At 42.6% G+C, this 16039-nt stretch overlaps 1 protein-coding gene across 4 annotated transcripts in view; it reads left to right on the forward strand.

The window, feature by feature from the left end:
• The window catches only part of VAPB (VAMP associated protein B and C), a 50243-nt gene that overhangs the window by 1112 nt on the left and 33092 nt on the right, over positions 1-16039 (forward strand). The window contains exon 1 of one of the 4 annotated variants that reach the window (XM_077873724.1): positions 19-204. The exons of 2 other annotated variants lie outside the window; for them this stretch is intronic. In XM_077873724.1, the coding sequence (XP_077729850.1) occupies positions 99-204 (106 nt within the window). In that variant the 5' untranslated portion in view covers positions 19-98. Of the gene's footprint in view, positions 1-18; positions 205-1696; positions 1788-16039 lie in introns of those variants that run through there. One more of the 4 variants, XM_077873725.1, reaches the window with a different exon arrangement.

A 16039-nucleotide genomic window follows, 5' to 3' on the forward strand; every position in this document is an offset into this window, starting at 1 on the left:
GCTAAGCCACTGAGCCACCCGCGCTGCCTAGTCTTTCCTTTTAAAACGTGTTGAGTCACCGTCTGCTAGGTGTCTGGTTGGCATCAGAGAGGCAAGGAATGAACAAGCGACCCTCCCGTTCCCCTCCCCAGCTTCGAGCTTACCTCCTCGTGGTGGGGGCGGGAGGGGAGACAAATCAGCAAAAGAAGAGTACTTCGGATTGTGGTAAGTTCCGTGAAGGACATACAAAATAACAGCAGGTGACCTGATGAGCCTATGCTTCAGGTCGGGTGGCCAGGTCACCAGGGGCCGCCAGCGCTTGGCCGGCAGCAGGTGCTCGGTAGGCATCTGTGGAACGGATGCTGGCCAGAGGCACCCTCATCTATATGCACTGGCAGGAGGTAGGACAGGGGAGCTTACCCAGAGTTACCCGGTTGGCACATGGCACGTTTGAACTCAGACTTCAGAGCTCACGCTCTTAACTGTTCTGCCGTCTGACCCCTGGGAAATACTCTAGAGCTGTGGCTGTCACTTTGCCTCCCAGAATAACAATCTGAAATGACTCCAAATGGTATAATGAACCAAAAGATTTTCCAGTTAAAACGAAAATATAAACCCCACAAACCTAACATTGGTTGTGATTCTGGTGGCAGTACTTTGTCCTGGGTGACGTTCTCATGGCCTTCTTCTAGAGCAGCCAGACTCGGGAACAGGGAGCTCAATAGTTTCCGCTCGAATCGTCTGAAGTTCTCTACTCCAGAAGCAGGATTCTGCTACTCCTGAGTATTGGCACATTCATTCGTTCAGTTCACATTTACTGAGTGGCTGCTGCACATGTCAGGTACCAGGGAAGAAGAATCACTTTCGCCCTCAATCCCCCCACCCCAGGCCTTAAGTCTAGGGAAGGAGGCAGATGACAGACCCATCCAGGACAGGTGCAATGATGGAAGGTAATCAGAGTACTCCAAGAGCAGTAAGGAGGTCAGATCCTGGAAAAGGTGTCATTTGAGCTGAGTTTAAAGGTCAAATGGAAGAGACTGAAAGAATGGGGGCGGGGGGCGGGAGCGCGTCAGGCAGAGGAAATCCCATGTGTAGAGGCAAAAAGCCTGAGATGACTGGACCCCTTTGGCAGCAGCAAAGAACATTTGTTGGGGTAGCAAGGCAAGGTAGGGGATGAGACTAGTTAGACAGGAGTAACATCCAAGGTCTCCTGTGCCTAGACACAACCAGTATCCAAGTTCAAATTGTGTCGCTTCTCCTTAGCTAGTTCTTCCTTGATTGATTCCCATCCCCCTACCTGTCTCCCAGTACATACACTCATCTGTTAGGTTTTTGAAAGAGGTTCTGATTTTTGAGAAAAAGTTTTTGTTTTGGCTTTTTTACGTAAAGATGTTTGATCTTTGGCTGGCAAGTTCACCCCTCAAAGTTAGGTCATTTGTCAGTCCATGGGGATGGAACTCACATCTACTTGCTTCTTTTTTTCTTTTAAAGATTTTATTTATTATTGGGGGAACAGAGAGGCAGAGACACAGGCAGAGGGAGAAGCAGGCTCCATGCAGGGAGCTCGACGTGGGACGTGGGACTCGATCCCAGGACTCCAGGATCACCAGGATCACGGCCCTGGACCGAAGGCGGTGCTAAACCACTGAGCCACCTGGGCTGCCCTACCTTGCTTCTTAGAGAAAGTTCTGTTGTTGCTTAGTGGTGATACTGTGGCTGTTCAGCTTTATAAATGCACAATATTATACAGAGATGGCTGGTTGTATTTAGACAACTGATTTCATCATTTCAACTTCTTTACCTGAAAGGTAAGGCAGAGAACAGTGACCTTTGGCCCTGGGTTGCCCAAAGTAATAATGGTCAAAGTCACTGGATATTTTTGCTAGGGAAGTGGTCCAAGAGAAGTCATGGTATCAAATTGTTGAAGGCTGTTGGCTCGCAACTTCAGAAGACGCATCTGCAGGCGTGTGTAAACCACTTTATGAGATTGGTTTATTTGTTTTAAACTGAGCACTAAAACAAATTAGAGACTCAGTACTCTGGCTTGCTGCGTAGAGTTCATTCATTTCAGGGTGAGAACTGCCACATTTAACTGATCTGTTCCAAGTTATGCAGAGTGGTGACTAACTTTAGGTGGTTCACTTAGATGAACCAAACCTGTAGGCTGACTTAATAAGAAGGAAATAATTAAAATGCCTAAAATAATACAACCTTATCCAAAGGAAAAAAGTTAATTTTCTTTTAAAGGAGAAAAAGAAGCATCTTTTAAATGCAGCCTAAGATGATAAGGGATTATATATGTTGGATTCTTTTTCATTTTGGGCATTTTGTGTGATTCTGTTGAGGTTAAGGATGTTTTTGAGGAAAAGAGAATGCAGACTTATGTGACTTTGTTCAGACTTCTTGAAAGTGCCAGGCAGCACTGTGTTAAGTATCAAAAGAAGAACTGTTGGCCTCCTGAAAGAAGCATGACACTGTGACATTTGTCCTGGTGAAATAGTACAAGCTTTTTGGGGGGTGGAGGTACCTTTCTGAGTTTTTGGAAACTCTTAACAAAGGGTTGTTGCTCTTTCTGTTGATCTCATGTCTTCTGAAGCCTAACTTCCTTTCCTTTGCATCTCCTGACCATGAGGGCCCTCTTGTTGCCCAGCTCAAAGACAGCTTTCTGAGGGAGTCACTTTCGGGGCATTTTGTGTCCGTTTTTTTCTTTCTCCTCTCTATCTTCTTCTGTCAGATTCCATCTTTGGTAAATAGTATGTCTTGTGTGTTTTTGGTCATTGTCCAAGACTCTTATTCCTTCTTCACATCCTAGCACCCTGTCCCGCCCATGATGCAGTCATGTGAGAGTGGTCTATTAACGGCCTTCATGAGCTGATTAGTTAAGGTGTAAGTCCACTGTGGACCTTTGCTTTACTCTGAGATGAACCCAGTGACTTTCAGGACATCTTGCTATTGGTCAGTAGGAATGGCACCAGTAGATTGGTGTGGTTGATGACCACTTTGGGGAGAAAATAGGAACCAGAGTGCTGCAGATGGAGGATACGTTAGCAAAACTGTCTTTTGAGTTAGGAAAGCGTGCTTGGACTCATTAGTTCACCCCCCTTAAGTTAATGTGTAATTTAATATTGTTTAGGAAGCTAAAAAATATAAAACCCTGTAGATACAGTCCGTTCGATGCAGTAATTATCTTTCAGATGCTAAGTACAGCATTAATTCTTTAGCTTTAGTATAGCACTGATTTCTTTAACATTTCATGATCACATAGAACAGACTGTGTTTTACAGCACAACAAAATGTCAGCAGTGTGCTTAAGATTCTTTATGGTAGTGGTTTAAATCCATCCTGAATAGATTATCTTCATTTATTTAATTATTAACCAGCTTGCTCATCAAAAGCAAGTGGCATTAAACTTAGCTTTAATCAAACTTAAATCTTCTTAGGTTGTACTATTTACTTCTGAGTTTGTGTTCTTGGGAGAAAAATGTGGATCAGAAATTAGCTGTCTTTTATTCACTTCTCTTCTTCACAGTTAATTCCTTAGGGGGTTGACGTAGCCATGTGCTTATTATATCTGGAAATTGATGACAGTTCCTTGACATGTGTGGTTGTGATGTATACAGTAATTTTCTTCATGATTGTGTGGTAGCTTACATCTGTGTGTTTTTATTGAAATAATTAGTCTGAGTTAATGCTTATCAAAGAGATGAACTCTTACTAAACATTTTAAACACTGGCCTTTATGTATGAAATTTATATAATATCTTTTTTTCCAGTTCTAAGGACAAAATATTGAGAACTTTGACCCTGCAGTATTACCACTTGGTAGTTGAAAGTTAGGGGAAGAGTAAAGGGAGTAAACTATTCTGGTTATCACTTAAGTACTACTTTTAGGATCGAATTTTAAAACCTGAAACTTGAATTTTTACATAAGGAATTACCTGCAGGATTGCCTCATCCATCCCCCATTTGTATTTGAAAAATTTGCCGTCTGAAGGATGACCATGATTTGGAACAAATGAGCACAGCTTTCAGCAAGATGACAAGAAAGACGAACACAAAGAGTGCTGAGTTCCATTAGTCAAGACAAGGTTGCCATAGAGTGTGTCTTTAATAAAATAAAATAAAAGCCTTCTGCACAGTTATTTTGCAGTGGGGATTGTGTTAAAACAAAGTTACATTATGCTTTCCAGGCTTGCTTCCTCTTTTTCTGTCATTTTAGGCTCCTTTCAGCCTGTCATCAGCATAGCTCATCTAGGATTGCTTTGGCCCTTGCTCAGTGGAGATGTGCCTTCTTTGAAGTTTTTACCTGATGGACCTGGGCTGCTGGTTTTACAAAACCAAGAGTTGTTTAAAGAGCTTTGCTTATGGAAACAAAGTTACTGAACTTGACAGACATTTTAAGATTATTAAAAAAAAAAAAATCAGTGGAGAAAGTATCTCTAGAATATCTCTTTTTCAAGATGTTAAATGTGTTAACAGAAGCTGTTGATGTCTAGATACAATGCCTTAAGTGCTTTAGGGTTTCCTGCCTTGCATGGAAAAAAACCAAGTCATTGAGAAAATGGCATAGTTTCATGGGAAACAATCTTTTTTTTTTTAAGATTTTATTCATTTATTCCTGAGAGAGACGGAGAGAGAAAGAGGCAGAGACACAGGCAGAGGGAGAAGCAGGCTCCATGCAGGGAGCCCGACGTGGGACTCGATCCTGGGTCTTCAGGATCAGGCCCTGGGCTGAAGGTGGCGCTAAACTGCTGAGCCACCTGGGCTGCCCCATGGGAAACAATCTTGAAGTGCTTTTATTTTATTTTATTTTATTTTATTTATTTATTTTATTTTTATTTTTTAGTGCTTTTAATAGCATGTTATCATTAATTGCACAAAACTGTAAAGCTATAGAAACACCTTTTTAGAGTTTTTCCTTTATCCTTTCAGAGGGCTATCATCAGGTTTTGACTAGTAGGTTAGTATTTCTTTTCATTGTGTCAGATAATGTTTTCAGTCAGACTTTTGGTTTGTGTATATGGCTGCACGGGCACCACAGGTGTGGCTAATGGGTATGTGTTATTACCGATAACTCATAATGTGTTTGAATTAGTACACATGGGCCATTCAGTAGGCTCCTACAACCTTAGCTTATCTGGGAAGGGTGGTTAGGGAGAAATATTTTGGGGGAGAGATAGAGACTTGCTTGTGTTTTTTGGATTATTCTTTAAGGCAGTGGGGTGGACCCCTGGACCATTTACCTAGATTTGAATTGCTTGTGATGCGGCTTGGAACCTTTATAGCTGAGTTGCTTCGATTGTTTCTACAGGCTGGAGGGTGCGCAGAGAATGGTGTAGAATAGAAAGCTGAACCTAGAGAGCTAAAAGCAGAGGACCTTTTTGTAAGGGGCCATGTGGTAGACTCGCCCGGCTTCCCCTCTGGGTTGGCTCTGGAGGTAAGAGTAGCAGCTGTGGTGGTGTGCTGATGTTCATTTGGAAAGACAAGTTAGGAGAAGAACAAACATTTCTAGAAGATAAATGTTTAATTTCCAGAAGGTAGTCCACAAAGTGTAGGGACTGTTGTAGATGCTTTCTTTTCTTTATCTTGTTTAACCTACGTCACAATCCTGTGAGGTCAGTTACTCAGTGCTTTAGACAGCTGGGTCTGAATGAGGCTACAGAGGTAAATGGGGGTGCAAGGCTTTAACTCTGGTTTGTCTAGCACCCAAACCCATTTCTTTCCAGTATATCACTGTCATCTCTTTAGACTGAACTCATAAAGGGGTTCATTCTTTGGGGGAGGAATGCAGAGAAATCATAACTTTTGAGGAAGTGTTAGTATCTGTCAGGATAATTGCTTAAGAATGTTAATTAAGAATTATTCTTTGTGGAATTTTTTATAAAGATTTTATTTATTTGAGAGCAAGAGAGAGCGCACAAGCAGGGGTAAGGGCAGGAGGGGGAGGGAGGAGCAGACTCCTCACCGACCAGGGAGCCTGATGTGGGACTCGTTCCCAGGACCCAGGAATCATGACTTGAGGTGAAGGCAGATGCTTAACTGACTGAGCCGCCCAGGTACCTCTTCTTTGTGAAACTTTTTATGAGGGATTTTGTACTATACTTTTAAAAAAGTTTGTATTGATGTTAAATGCTTTGGAAACATTCTTGGTATGCCTTGTGGATATTCTCTTTTGATATCAGATTTTGATGGTGTTAAATGATTCTGTATATTTAGAAAACATTAGCTTTCGAATAATTTGCAGTTCTGTCATTGAGACTTTGGATGGTAGCATGAAATGTGTGTGTGGTAGGGATATCACAGGTTTGCAGGTTTGTGAAGGGGGAATTAGGTTCGAAGGGTGTTTATTAAGTTAGGAATATCTAACATAAATGACCTTTATAGATGCCAACTTAAACTTTGCAGGTGGAGGGATGCCTGGGTGGCTCAGCAGGTTAGTGCCTGCCTTTGGCCCAGGGCATGATCCTGGAGACCTGAGATCATATCCATGCACATCTCTAAACCCTCTCCAGTCAGATTTGTATGCTTGCAGGTCAACACTGGGGAATGAGGACTTCCTAAAGTACACCTCATACAGAATAAAAGGGCACTTTTTGTTAATCACCTTGAGTTAGTCTCTTTCAGTATTTCAGAAATCTCTAGTTACATATTAACTTAACCTGTTTGCACCCTGCTAAAGGGAGGGGCCCATCAGGAACACTCAGGACTAAAGGTTTTGCAGCCCCACCTGCAAAGTTTTGTTGTTGTTTTTTTAAAGATCTTATTTATTTATTCATGAGAGACACACAGAGAGAGAGAGAGATGCAGAGACAGGCAGGCTCCATGCAGGGAGCCCAACATGGGACTCGATCCCAGGACTCCGGGATCACACCCTGGGCCAAAGGCAGGCACTAAACCACTGAGCCACCCGGGCTGCCCCAGTAGGCATTTTTCTAAACCATTTAATTAATTCTAACAACAGGCTTAGGAAGTAGACAGGATCTTCAGGTTCATGAACCTGCATTAGAGGTGGAGCTGGGATTGGAACCAAGGTCTGTGAGTGCAAAGCCTATGTCCTTTATCACCACGATGGCACTATTTCTTCCCTTAGACCATGAGTGGAGGTGTGGCTGACTAGGAAGGCCCTACATTTCCTTCTTTATTATGTTGTTAGGAAGATGAAAAAAGGACTGGAAACAGGACAGTGGGAATTGAGAAGAAGTAAAAAGAGAAACAAGAGAAAAGAAAGGAACGGTGCTTAACTGTAATTGTAATCTAGTAATGGCCTCTGTGGCCTTGCTGCCACAAAGTGCAGTTGTTCTAGAACCTTAGAGTGACTAACTTTCAGGAAATCTTTCTACTACTTCTTTTTACCCTTAAGAACTTTTGTTCTAACTTGATCACTTCTGTGTCATTAATTTATTAGTGTTGAAAATTATGTGCTCATATTGTCACTGTGCCTTCTACCTACTGGAAGTCCTTTTTTTTCTCAGTGCCTGAGGTCCCAGATGTTGCCACTTGACTGGGGACAAGTTTAGCCTTTAGTTGCACCATTCAGCATGTACATACAGTACAGTAAAGAGAAGAGAAGGAAAGGAAGGTACCTATCTCAGAAGTCCTATTATCACCATCTCCAGTTATTTTTTATTTTTTAAAGATTTACTTATTTATTTTAGAGAGGGAAGGGGGAGAAGTGAGAAAGGGAGTGGGGAGGAGCAGAGGGAGAAGAGAGAGAGAATTTCAAGCAGACTCCACGTGGAGCATGGAGCCCAGAAAAGGGCTCGATCCCATGACCCTCAGATCATGACCTGAGCAGAAACCAAGAGGCGGGACACTTAACTGACTCTACCACCTGGGCATCCCACCATCTCCAATTTAGAAGTGAGAGAATGTAGGCCCAGGACTCAGCGAAAGGTATAATTTGCACTGAAGTCCCTCAGCCTGCAAAGTGTGTGTGTCCTGTATTATGAAGGGGGGCTTTATTCCTGCCCTTGCTGTCACTTGGAGGCCCTCAGCTGGGATCACTGGCTTTGATTGACTCTTTTGTGGGATGAGGATGCTTGAACTGAACATCTCTTGGTGTTCCTTCCAGCTCTAGCTTTGATAACATCACATTTAAGTTTATTTTAGCTGAAGAAGAAAGATGGAAAGCTCCTTGATGGCAGAAACTGGAGCTTGTATTTCCCATAGTACCCACCAGTGCTTTGTACTAGCAGGCGTCTGAATATTTAATTAACAAATCCTCTTTTCCTGTTTAAAAGCTCAGTATTCTGTTGACCTTTCTTGAGTATTTCTGGAAATACTCTCATCTAGTTTTCTGCATCTCAAATTGTACAGATTGTATATCATTTGCATATTTTGTTTATGTCTTACTCTTGGGTGCTTCATTTTCTAACTGCTTTTATTTTTTCTTCTAGAATGCAAACTCCTTTAGGTTTTGTTTCCTTAGTTTTGTCCAGTAGTGACTAACAGAATAAATCTTTTTTTCCAGGTACTTTTTATGGGCCCCTTCCCCCTTTTTGCGGAGCAGTTTTAGATTCATAGTAAAATGAACAGGAAGGTACAGAGATTTTGTATATACCCTTTGTTCCTATGTGCACAGCCTCCCCAGTGGTCAACATCCCCCACTGGAATGGCACATTTGTTACAACTGATGAACTTACGTTGACCTGTCATCATCACCCACAGTCCATAACTTAAGTTAGGGCTCGTTCTTGGTGTCGTCCATTCCATGGTTTTGGACACATGTACAGTGACATGTTTCCACCATCGTAATATCATAAAAAATATTTTCACTGTGCTAAAAACTGTTTTCCACCTGTTCACCCCTCTCTCCTTGCCAGCCGTTGGTAACTACTGATCTTTTTACTGTCTCCATAGTTTTGTTTTCTTCAGAATGCCGTAGAGTTAGAATCATGCAGGGTCTAGCCTTTTCAGACTGATTTCTTTCACTTTGTAATGAATATATTCTTTTCTTATCCTTCTGCTAACCCCAAAGAGGGAATACAGCCCTGGACATGGTCATCTTTTTAGTGTTTGGTTTGACCATTTGAAATAGAAGCATACATAAGAACAAATAAAAAAAAGAGATTTGCTGAAAAAAACCCAGAAGTTTGTCCTTGTGGAGGCTTATTTGAATTCTCATTCTGCTGGTTGAATTGATTTGTTGGCATATAAATGTATCCTGATGGACTGCTCTGAAAATCTAAATTCGTGCTTTTTGACCTTTTTAAGTCAGACACTGCTTTACTAATTGGATGAAGGAAAGCCATGAATCACTCCTTAGAGAATTTGCAGGTGTACTCATTCAAAACTTCTCCTGTGATCTGGGGACAGAAGGATCACAGTTACCGTGGGTGTCTAGCTGACCTCTAATCTCACTCAGAACAGCAGAGGTGGAAGAAACATGAGAGGTCATCTAGAGAAGTCCTAAGAAAATTTGGTCCCTTCATTTGGGTATTTTTCTTTTATTTTATCAGTACTTTTTAAATGAATGCCTTTGTTGCCTTTCTCCTTCAAAGCAAGATTGTATCTTTTTCCTGTACTTACCCCTGCTTGCACTGAGGCCCTGAGTGCAGTGCTCAGCCCATCAGCAAGCCTCTGAGTGTGGTCTCTTCCATCCTTAAAAGGGAGTAACTGCTTTCTCAGTCATGTTTGCTCTCTTTCACTAGTCCCTCCATGCTCCCTCTTGTCCTAACAGGCTTCTGGAGATAGCAGTCTTAATACCTATTTTTACTATCCCTCACTCCTGCTGCTTGCGACTGGGACCCTTGTTACCCTGCGCTACCCGCCTCTGGGTCCCGCACAGTGTCCCTGTCTTCCATGCTCCCTGTAGCGCTGTTGCTGTTCCTTCTCTGACATTCTTCCTTCCCATCCCTCCCCATCCCTTGTTCCTGTTGGCTTCTCCCGCCCCTCAGGAGCCTTTCGCCCACTCCTCGTGGAGTCCTGGTAGTAGTGTGGAGGGCTACAGGGTTTCCTTCTCTACCTCTTCTCGGTTTTTCTTTTCCTAAAAGATTTTATTTGTTCGAGAGAGGCACAGAGACACAGACAAAGGCAGAAACAGGCTCCTCACAGGGAGCCTGATATGGGACTCAATCCCTGGCCCGGGATCACGCCCTGAGCTGAAAGCAGACACTCAACCACCGAACCACCCAGGCATTCCTCTTCTCGCTTTTCTTTCTCAGTTGCCCTCCTGTGCTCCCTCCATCTTTCCCTTTCCTTGTTAGGGGGCTCTTCTGCAGCACTCACCAATGACCCCAGACCTGACCCAAACCCATACACAGGGCCGCAGTGACCTCAAATACAGCAGGCTCCAAACTGCTCTCCTCACTCCTTTGGCTTTTTCTCTTCCTATCTCCTCTTCCCGCTGCGATCACTGTGTGAGCGATGCCCACATCCATGCAGTTGACCAGTTCAGTGACTCAGAGCCCATGACTCAAACATGCCCCTTCTTCCTTGACCCCTCTGTGGCTGCCTTATTTCCCCCTGGATGACAGTAATAGCCTCTTGACTGGCCTTCCTGTCTGAGTCCTCTTTTCTCTATACTGATGATACTTTCAAATATGTAAATCTGAGGTCATCGCTTGCTTACTTAAAATCATTAAAGATCTCTCCATTGTCAAAAAGAATGAAGTTTAAAATTTTTTAAAGATTGATTTGAGAGACCGAGAATAAGCCAGGGTGGGAGGGGGACAGAGGATGAGGAAAAGAAGCAGACCTCATGCTGAGCCACAGAGCCTGGAGGCCAATGGAGCCCAGTGGAGCCGGATGTGGGCCTCCATCCCAGGACCCTGAGATCATGACCTGAGCCAAAACGGAGAGTCAGACACTCAACTGATTGAGCCACCCAGGCAGCCTTAAGAAATTTTTTTTTTTTTTTTTTAGATTTTATTTTTAAGTAATCTCCATACCCAGCACGGGGCTCGAACCTACAATCCTGAGATCAAGAGTTGCGTGCTCCACTGACAACCAGCCAGGTGCCCCTGAAGTTTTAATTTTTTAGCAAGACCTGGAATATTGTTTGTGCCTGTCGCCCTTGATTTCTTGCATCGTCTTTCCTTCACCTGCGTTCCAGCCTTTCCTCCTGCCTGGTCCTAGGCTTTGCAGACGTTGTCTCCCTGCCACACAGAATGAGGGTGTTCCTTCTCCTGTCTGCTGCTCCCTCTCCCCTCCCTTCAAGGGTCAGCACAGCTTCAGTACTTGAGGTCATGCTCCTGTCACACTGGCAACTCACATGTGCCTGGGTCCTGTACCCCCACACTTGTGTGTTTCTTGATTCCCTTCCTCATTAATCAAGAAGATCTTCACCTTTTTTGGATTTTGTCTTTTATCCCCAGATACCTTGCACTGTGCCTTGCACGTGGCAGGGTCTTAGGGCATTAATGGTGTCTGGGTATAAGAATGCTGAGAAAGGAGAGAATCGGAAAAAAGAGGAGGGGACTTTCTGTGGTGAGGAATGGTGAGACCCACCAGTACAGCTGGTGTGGACACAGTGCCTTCTGCTCAGAAATACGTAAGGTTTTCTACCCTGTGCGGGCACTTTTTCCTCTCCTACAGACTTCCCTTCTCACCTATCCTCGCCTCCTCTTTCAGAGCCAGAACTGGCTTCTCACCCTGTGTTCTTTACCCGTTCCGTTCCCATCACATATGGTTATCTTGCTCCATTAGCCTATTCTGGTGTCTCAGATTTCTCTTCTGCTTAACTCCTGCCTTGTGCCTACAAACATAGTGAAGTTTCCCCTTCCTGAAAAGAAATTGCATTCCCCTAGACCTTCCCCACCCCCCTCTTAAGTGAATGCCCAGTCTTCCAAACTAAATTTCTGGAAACAATGAATCTCAATTACTGGTTACATCTTCACTTTCTTTCAATTCTCAAGCCTTACCACTCCATTGAAACTATTTGTAGTTCACCAAGTTTCTGTCTGCAACATGTATCTTTGACTTCTCTGGTGAACTGTCCACCTCTTTATCATTCTTTTACTGGGTGTTAACATTTCCCAGGCCCTGTTCTCTGTCTTCTCCACTTAACCATTCTCTTTTTGTTTTCTCAACAGTGCCTTCCATTATCACTTCTACACAGAAAATTTCCAAATCTCTATCTCTGAGCAGGTATTTTGATCCCTGGGCTATGCCTACTGGGTATCCCTGCCTATAGTTGTCGTGAAAGCACCTCAGACTCGACACAGTCCATACTGCATTCAGGATTCATCTACTTTTTCCTGTCGAATGTGTCTTTCATATCTTGGGAATGGCCCTTGCACCCTGCTAGGTTATCTGGAAGACCCGTATTCATCTTTTACTCCGCCTCTTCCACCTCTGCCACCCCTGTGCTGCTTTTTTATCCCTACGCTGACGATAGACCCTGTCACTTGAGGATTATTGCCCCATGTCCCAACTCTTTTTCTGATTCTCCCTCCTTCCCCCATCCTTCAGCCTTCCTACAGTTTTCAGAGCTATTTTTCTAAAATTGAAATCTGATCATATCATTTCTGTATTTTAAAGCATTCATTGGCTTCCTAGATCTTACAGGTTTAGTGTTCAAAATTCCTAGACCAGGATCAAAGCCTTTCAATATTGGGCCACACTTTTAAAATTTTTTAAACAGTGTCAGCTTTCATTTTCCATTTTAAATTACTACAGTATTTATAAGCTGTTTAGAGTAAGAAACCCTCACGTGTTCTCTCTCTCAGACACATGCAAATACGTGTCTTATTTCTGCTTTATACTACATCTGTAAATGCTGTAGAGGCATGGATGCTTCCAGAACCCATGTCAGAAAAGAGAAACCAATTTTTTTCCTCACACCTATCTTCCTAGAATTATTTTTAATATTCTTCTTTCCATTTCTTCATGCAGAGCTCATTGCCGCACTTGCATAGGGTTTAGGTAATTAGATTTTATAGTTTATTTTTACTTATACTATAAGCTTGTCAAAAAGCATTTCTCAGCTTCATTCCCTTCCCTTGTGTCTCTTCTCCTATAACCCTATGGTGTCCCCTGTAAAGGCCCCACTTTGATCACACCACACAGCTTTCACCAAGGCTCTCCTGCAGCTCAAGAGCTCAAGAGGTGTATTCCTTCCTCTTTTTAGACTCCAGGACTTCTCTCAGTGTTCAAATCCCCAGCCTCCCTACTCTCCTGTGTTTACATAAAACATATATTAACTTTAACCCAGTACTCAGTGCAGTGAGAGGTAGTGGACAACCCACCAGTTAAGAGGTGAATTCTGGGACCGGGCTGCTTGGATATGAATCCTGGACCTGCTACCTAGAAGGCACATGACCTTGGATAAAGTATTTAACTTCTCTGTGCCTCATTGTCTTCCCTATGGGGCATGTTAGGATCAAATGAGTTAACACATGTAGAAGTGCTTAGAATAGACCTGGCACAATTTTCAGTTTTTTGTGTGTAGTCTCTACCCACAATGTGGGGCTCAAACTCATGGCCCCATGATAAAGAGTCGCATGCTCTACTGACTGAGCCAGCCAGGTATCCCACACGTGGCACAATTAAATGTTAATTAAGGTCACTATGATTTGATAATTTCTCTTTTTTCCTAACCACAATATATCATCCTAGAGCCTCAGTCCCAGATTCTTATTTCTTAATTCTGCTGGGCCCTGGAATGCTTCTCCAAGCATACTTACTGTCTTCCTAGGGTTCTGGCAGAAGCAGCAAAGCCATCTCTCTAGCTGGAGGGCTTAAGCACACACCAGACAGTTCATTTGCCAGTTACTTATTGAATGCCTACAATGTGCTAAGTATTGTTCTGGGTACTTGAGAGACCAAGGTGAAAAAAACAGACAAAACTTTTGCCTTAGTGAGCTTATCTTTCAGTAGGGAAGATGGGTACTAAGTAAAAAACCAGGAAATATATATAACACGGTGCCAGATAATGGGGAGTGGAAGGGGAGGTTAAAGAGGTTTGGCAGTGGGTTCTGTATTATAAAGAGGCAATTGGAGAAGGCCATGTCCTTAAGATGATATTTGAACTGAGACCTGTATCAAATGAGTATGCAAGCCAGACACACATTTGGGGGAAGAGCATCGTGACAGGGGAGGGGCAAGGCCCCAAGGTGGTACTGAGCTTGGTGTGTTCATGGAGCAAGCAGCAAGATCATTGTGTCTGCAAAGGAATGATGGAGTGACACAGGAGGAGATGGATTCAGAGATGGAGGAGGAGCCTTCCTGGTAGGCCGACCACAGGAGAGACTAGGGATTTTGTTGTGAGTTGAGAATCCATGGAGGATTCCAAGCAGGAGTCTGTTTTTAAAAGACCGCAGTGTAGGGTAGGGTGTAGGCTCTGAGAGTGTGAGATGTGTGGGTGATGGTATGTATGGAAGCTTAAGACTACTACAGGAATCCAGGCCAAGAGTAAAAGAGAGACCCCAGCTAGCACTAGGGTGGTGGCAGTGGAGAGAATGTGGTGAGAAGTACTCACATTCTGCTCTGAAGGTAGCGCTGGCTGCTGGGTTAAATGTGGAGTGGGACAAGGAAGAGAGGAATCTTAGATAACTGCTTTTTGGCCCAAGCATGTTAGTGAGTGGTGGTTCCTTTTCCTGAGATGGGAAATAGTGGGTTTGGGGGAGGGGAGAGGGACTTAAGAGTGTTATTGGGGCCTGATGAACTTCAGATGCTTAATACACCTGCAAGCTGTGATCAAGGGAGAGGACCAGGCATGGATATAAACTTGGCTATCATTACTGTTAGAATATGCTATTGGAAGGAATACTTTTTTTCAGTTGAGAGACTAGATAAGCCTTTCCAAAAGGGAAGGCATTTGAGCAAAACTTTGAAGGCAGAAAGCGGGGAAATAGAAGATATTTTTCAACCAGGTTTCACAGCCCTTTTCCCTGGTCTCTGGTTGAATTTGTTTTAGAAGCTGCTGACCTGGTTGATAATCTCTTTTTGGTGGTGTAGCCACTTAGGTTCTCTAACACCACTTAGGTTCTCTATTGAAAAAGAGATCAGAGCAGATTATATACTGAGTAATAAACTGCATCCTGCTATTCCTCATTGTTCGCAGATTGAAAATGCAAGGTGGACCATAGAGGTACAGAATGCTAGATGGGTTTTGCTTCCCTTCTCTGTGTGTCTGCTGTGAATTGGGATATGTTGGTTTTGGTGTGGAAGCTTTTCAGTGTGTTATCATCTTCACTAAAGATTGAATATTTGGGGGAAATTTTTACTTCTACTGGTATTGACCTTATGCACTTGACTTGAGCTGTTAATTTATAACTTAGTCAAGTTAAAACCACAACTACAACCAGGTGGAATTGGGACCCCTTGCTGTCTTACCACTCATATCCCTCACTTGGGCATAATGTCTATCTTGACTGTTCTTGCTTTGTGTGAAAAAAATGAGTCATGTTTTGCCAGTCTCCTGTTGAGGTGAAATTTTATTTGGAATGGAATATTGCGTATCTTTTTATTTTCATGATCACTGTAATCACAAATTTTGGTCTTCTAAAGAGAGAAAAATTACTAGATGTTTATTACACTGGAATAAAGATGGTGCATTGAAAAAATTTTGTTAAATGGTCTAAGATACTTTTAGAACTGATATATAAATTTGTACTAATCAGGTGAATTCAGCTGTTTACTATAGTCTTAGTGCTGAGAATAGATAGGATTGTGCAGCTTCATATACCCTTATATGATACTTTTAACTATTTTTCTGTTTAGAAAAAAGTGTTGAATTAAAGAAAAGTAGTCATGGTATTTCTCTCTAGAGGGGTAAAGAAAGGCTTCTAGTCTTCACAGTTCTAATAATAGACTTTGTCAAAATTTTAAGTTTGGGTTTTTGTCTTGAATTAGTGAGACCACTGCTACTTTCAACATGTTTTTAAATGATAATCTTGGTTTTCATAAATTATACAGGAATGGCTGTTGTTGGTAGGTATATTGATTTTTAGCAACTCCACAATTTGGGATTCCAGTATTTTTATACATCCAAGGCATTCTGGGTAAGAAGAAAATGATCTCAAACATTGCCTGGATCTGATGTAAACTGTGGGTAGCTTTTTTTTGTGTGGGGAAAAAAAACTTACAGAAAAATACAGATAATATAATAAATACCCAA

Source organism: Canis aureus, chromosome 26 (genome assembly GCF_053574225.1).
Source record: "Canis aureus isolate CA01 chromosome 26, VMU_Caureus_v.1.0, whole genome shotgun sequence".
NCBI lineage: Eukaryota > Metazoa > Chordata > Mammalia > Carnivora > Canidae > Canis > Canis aureus.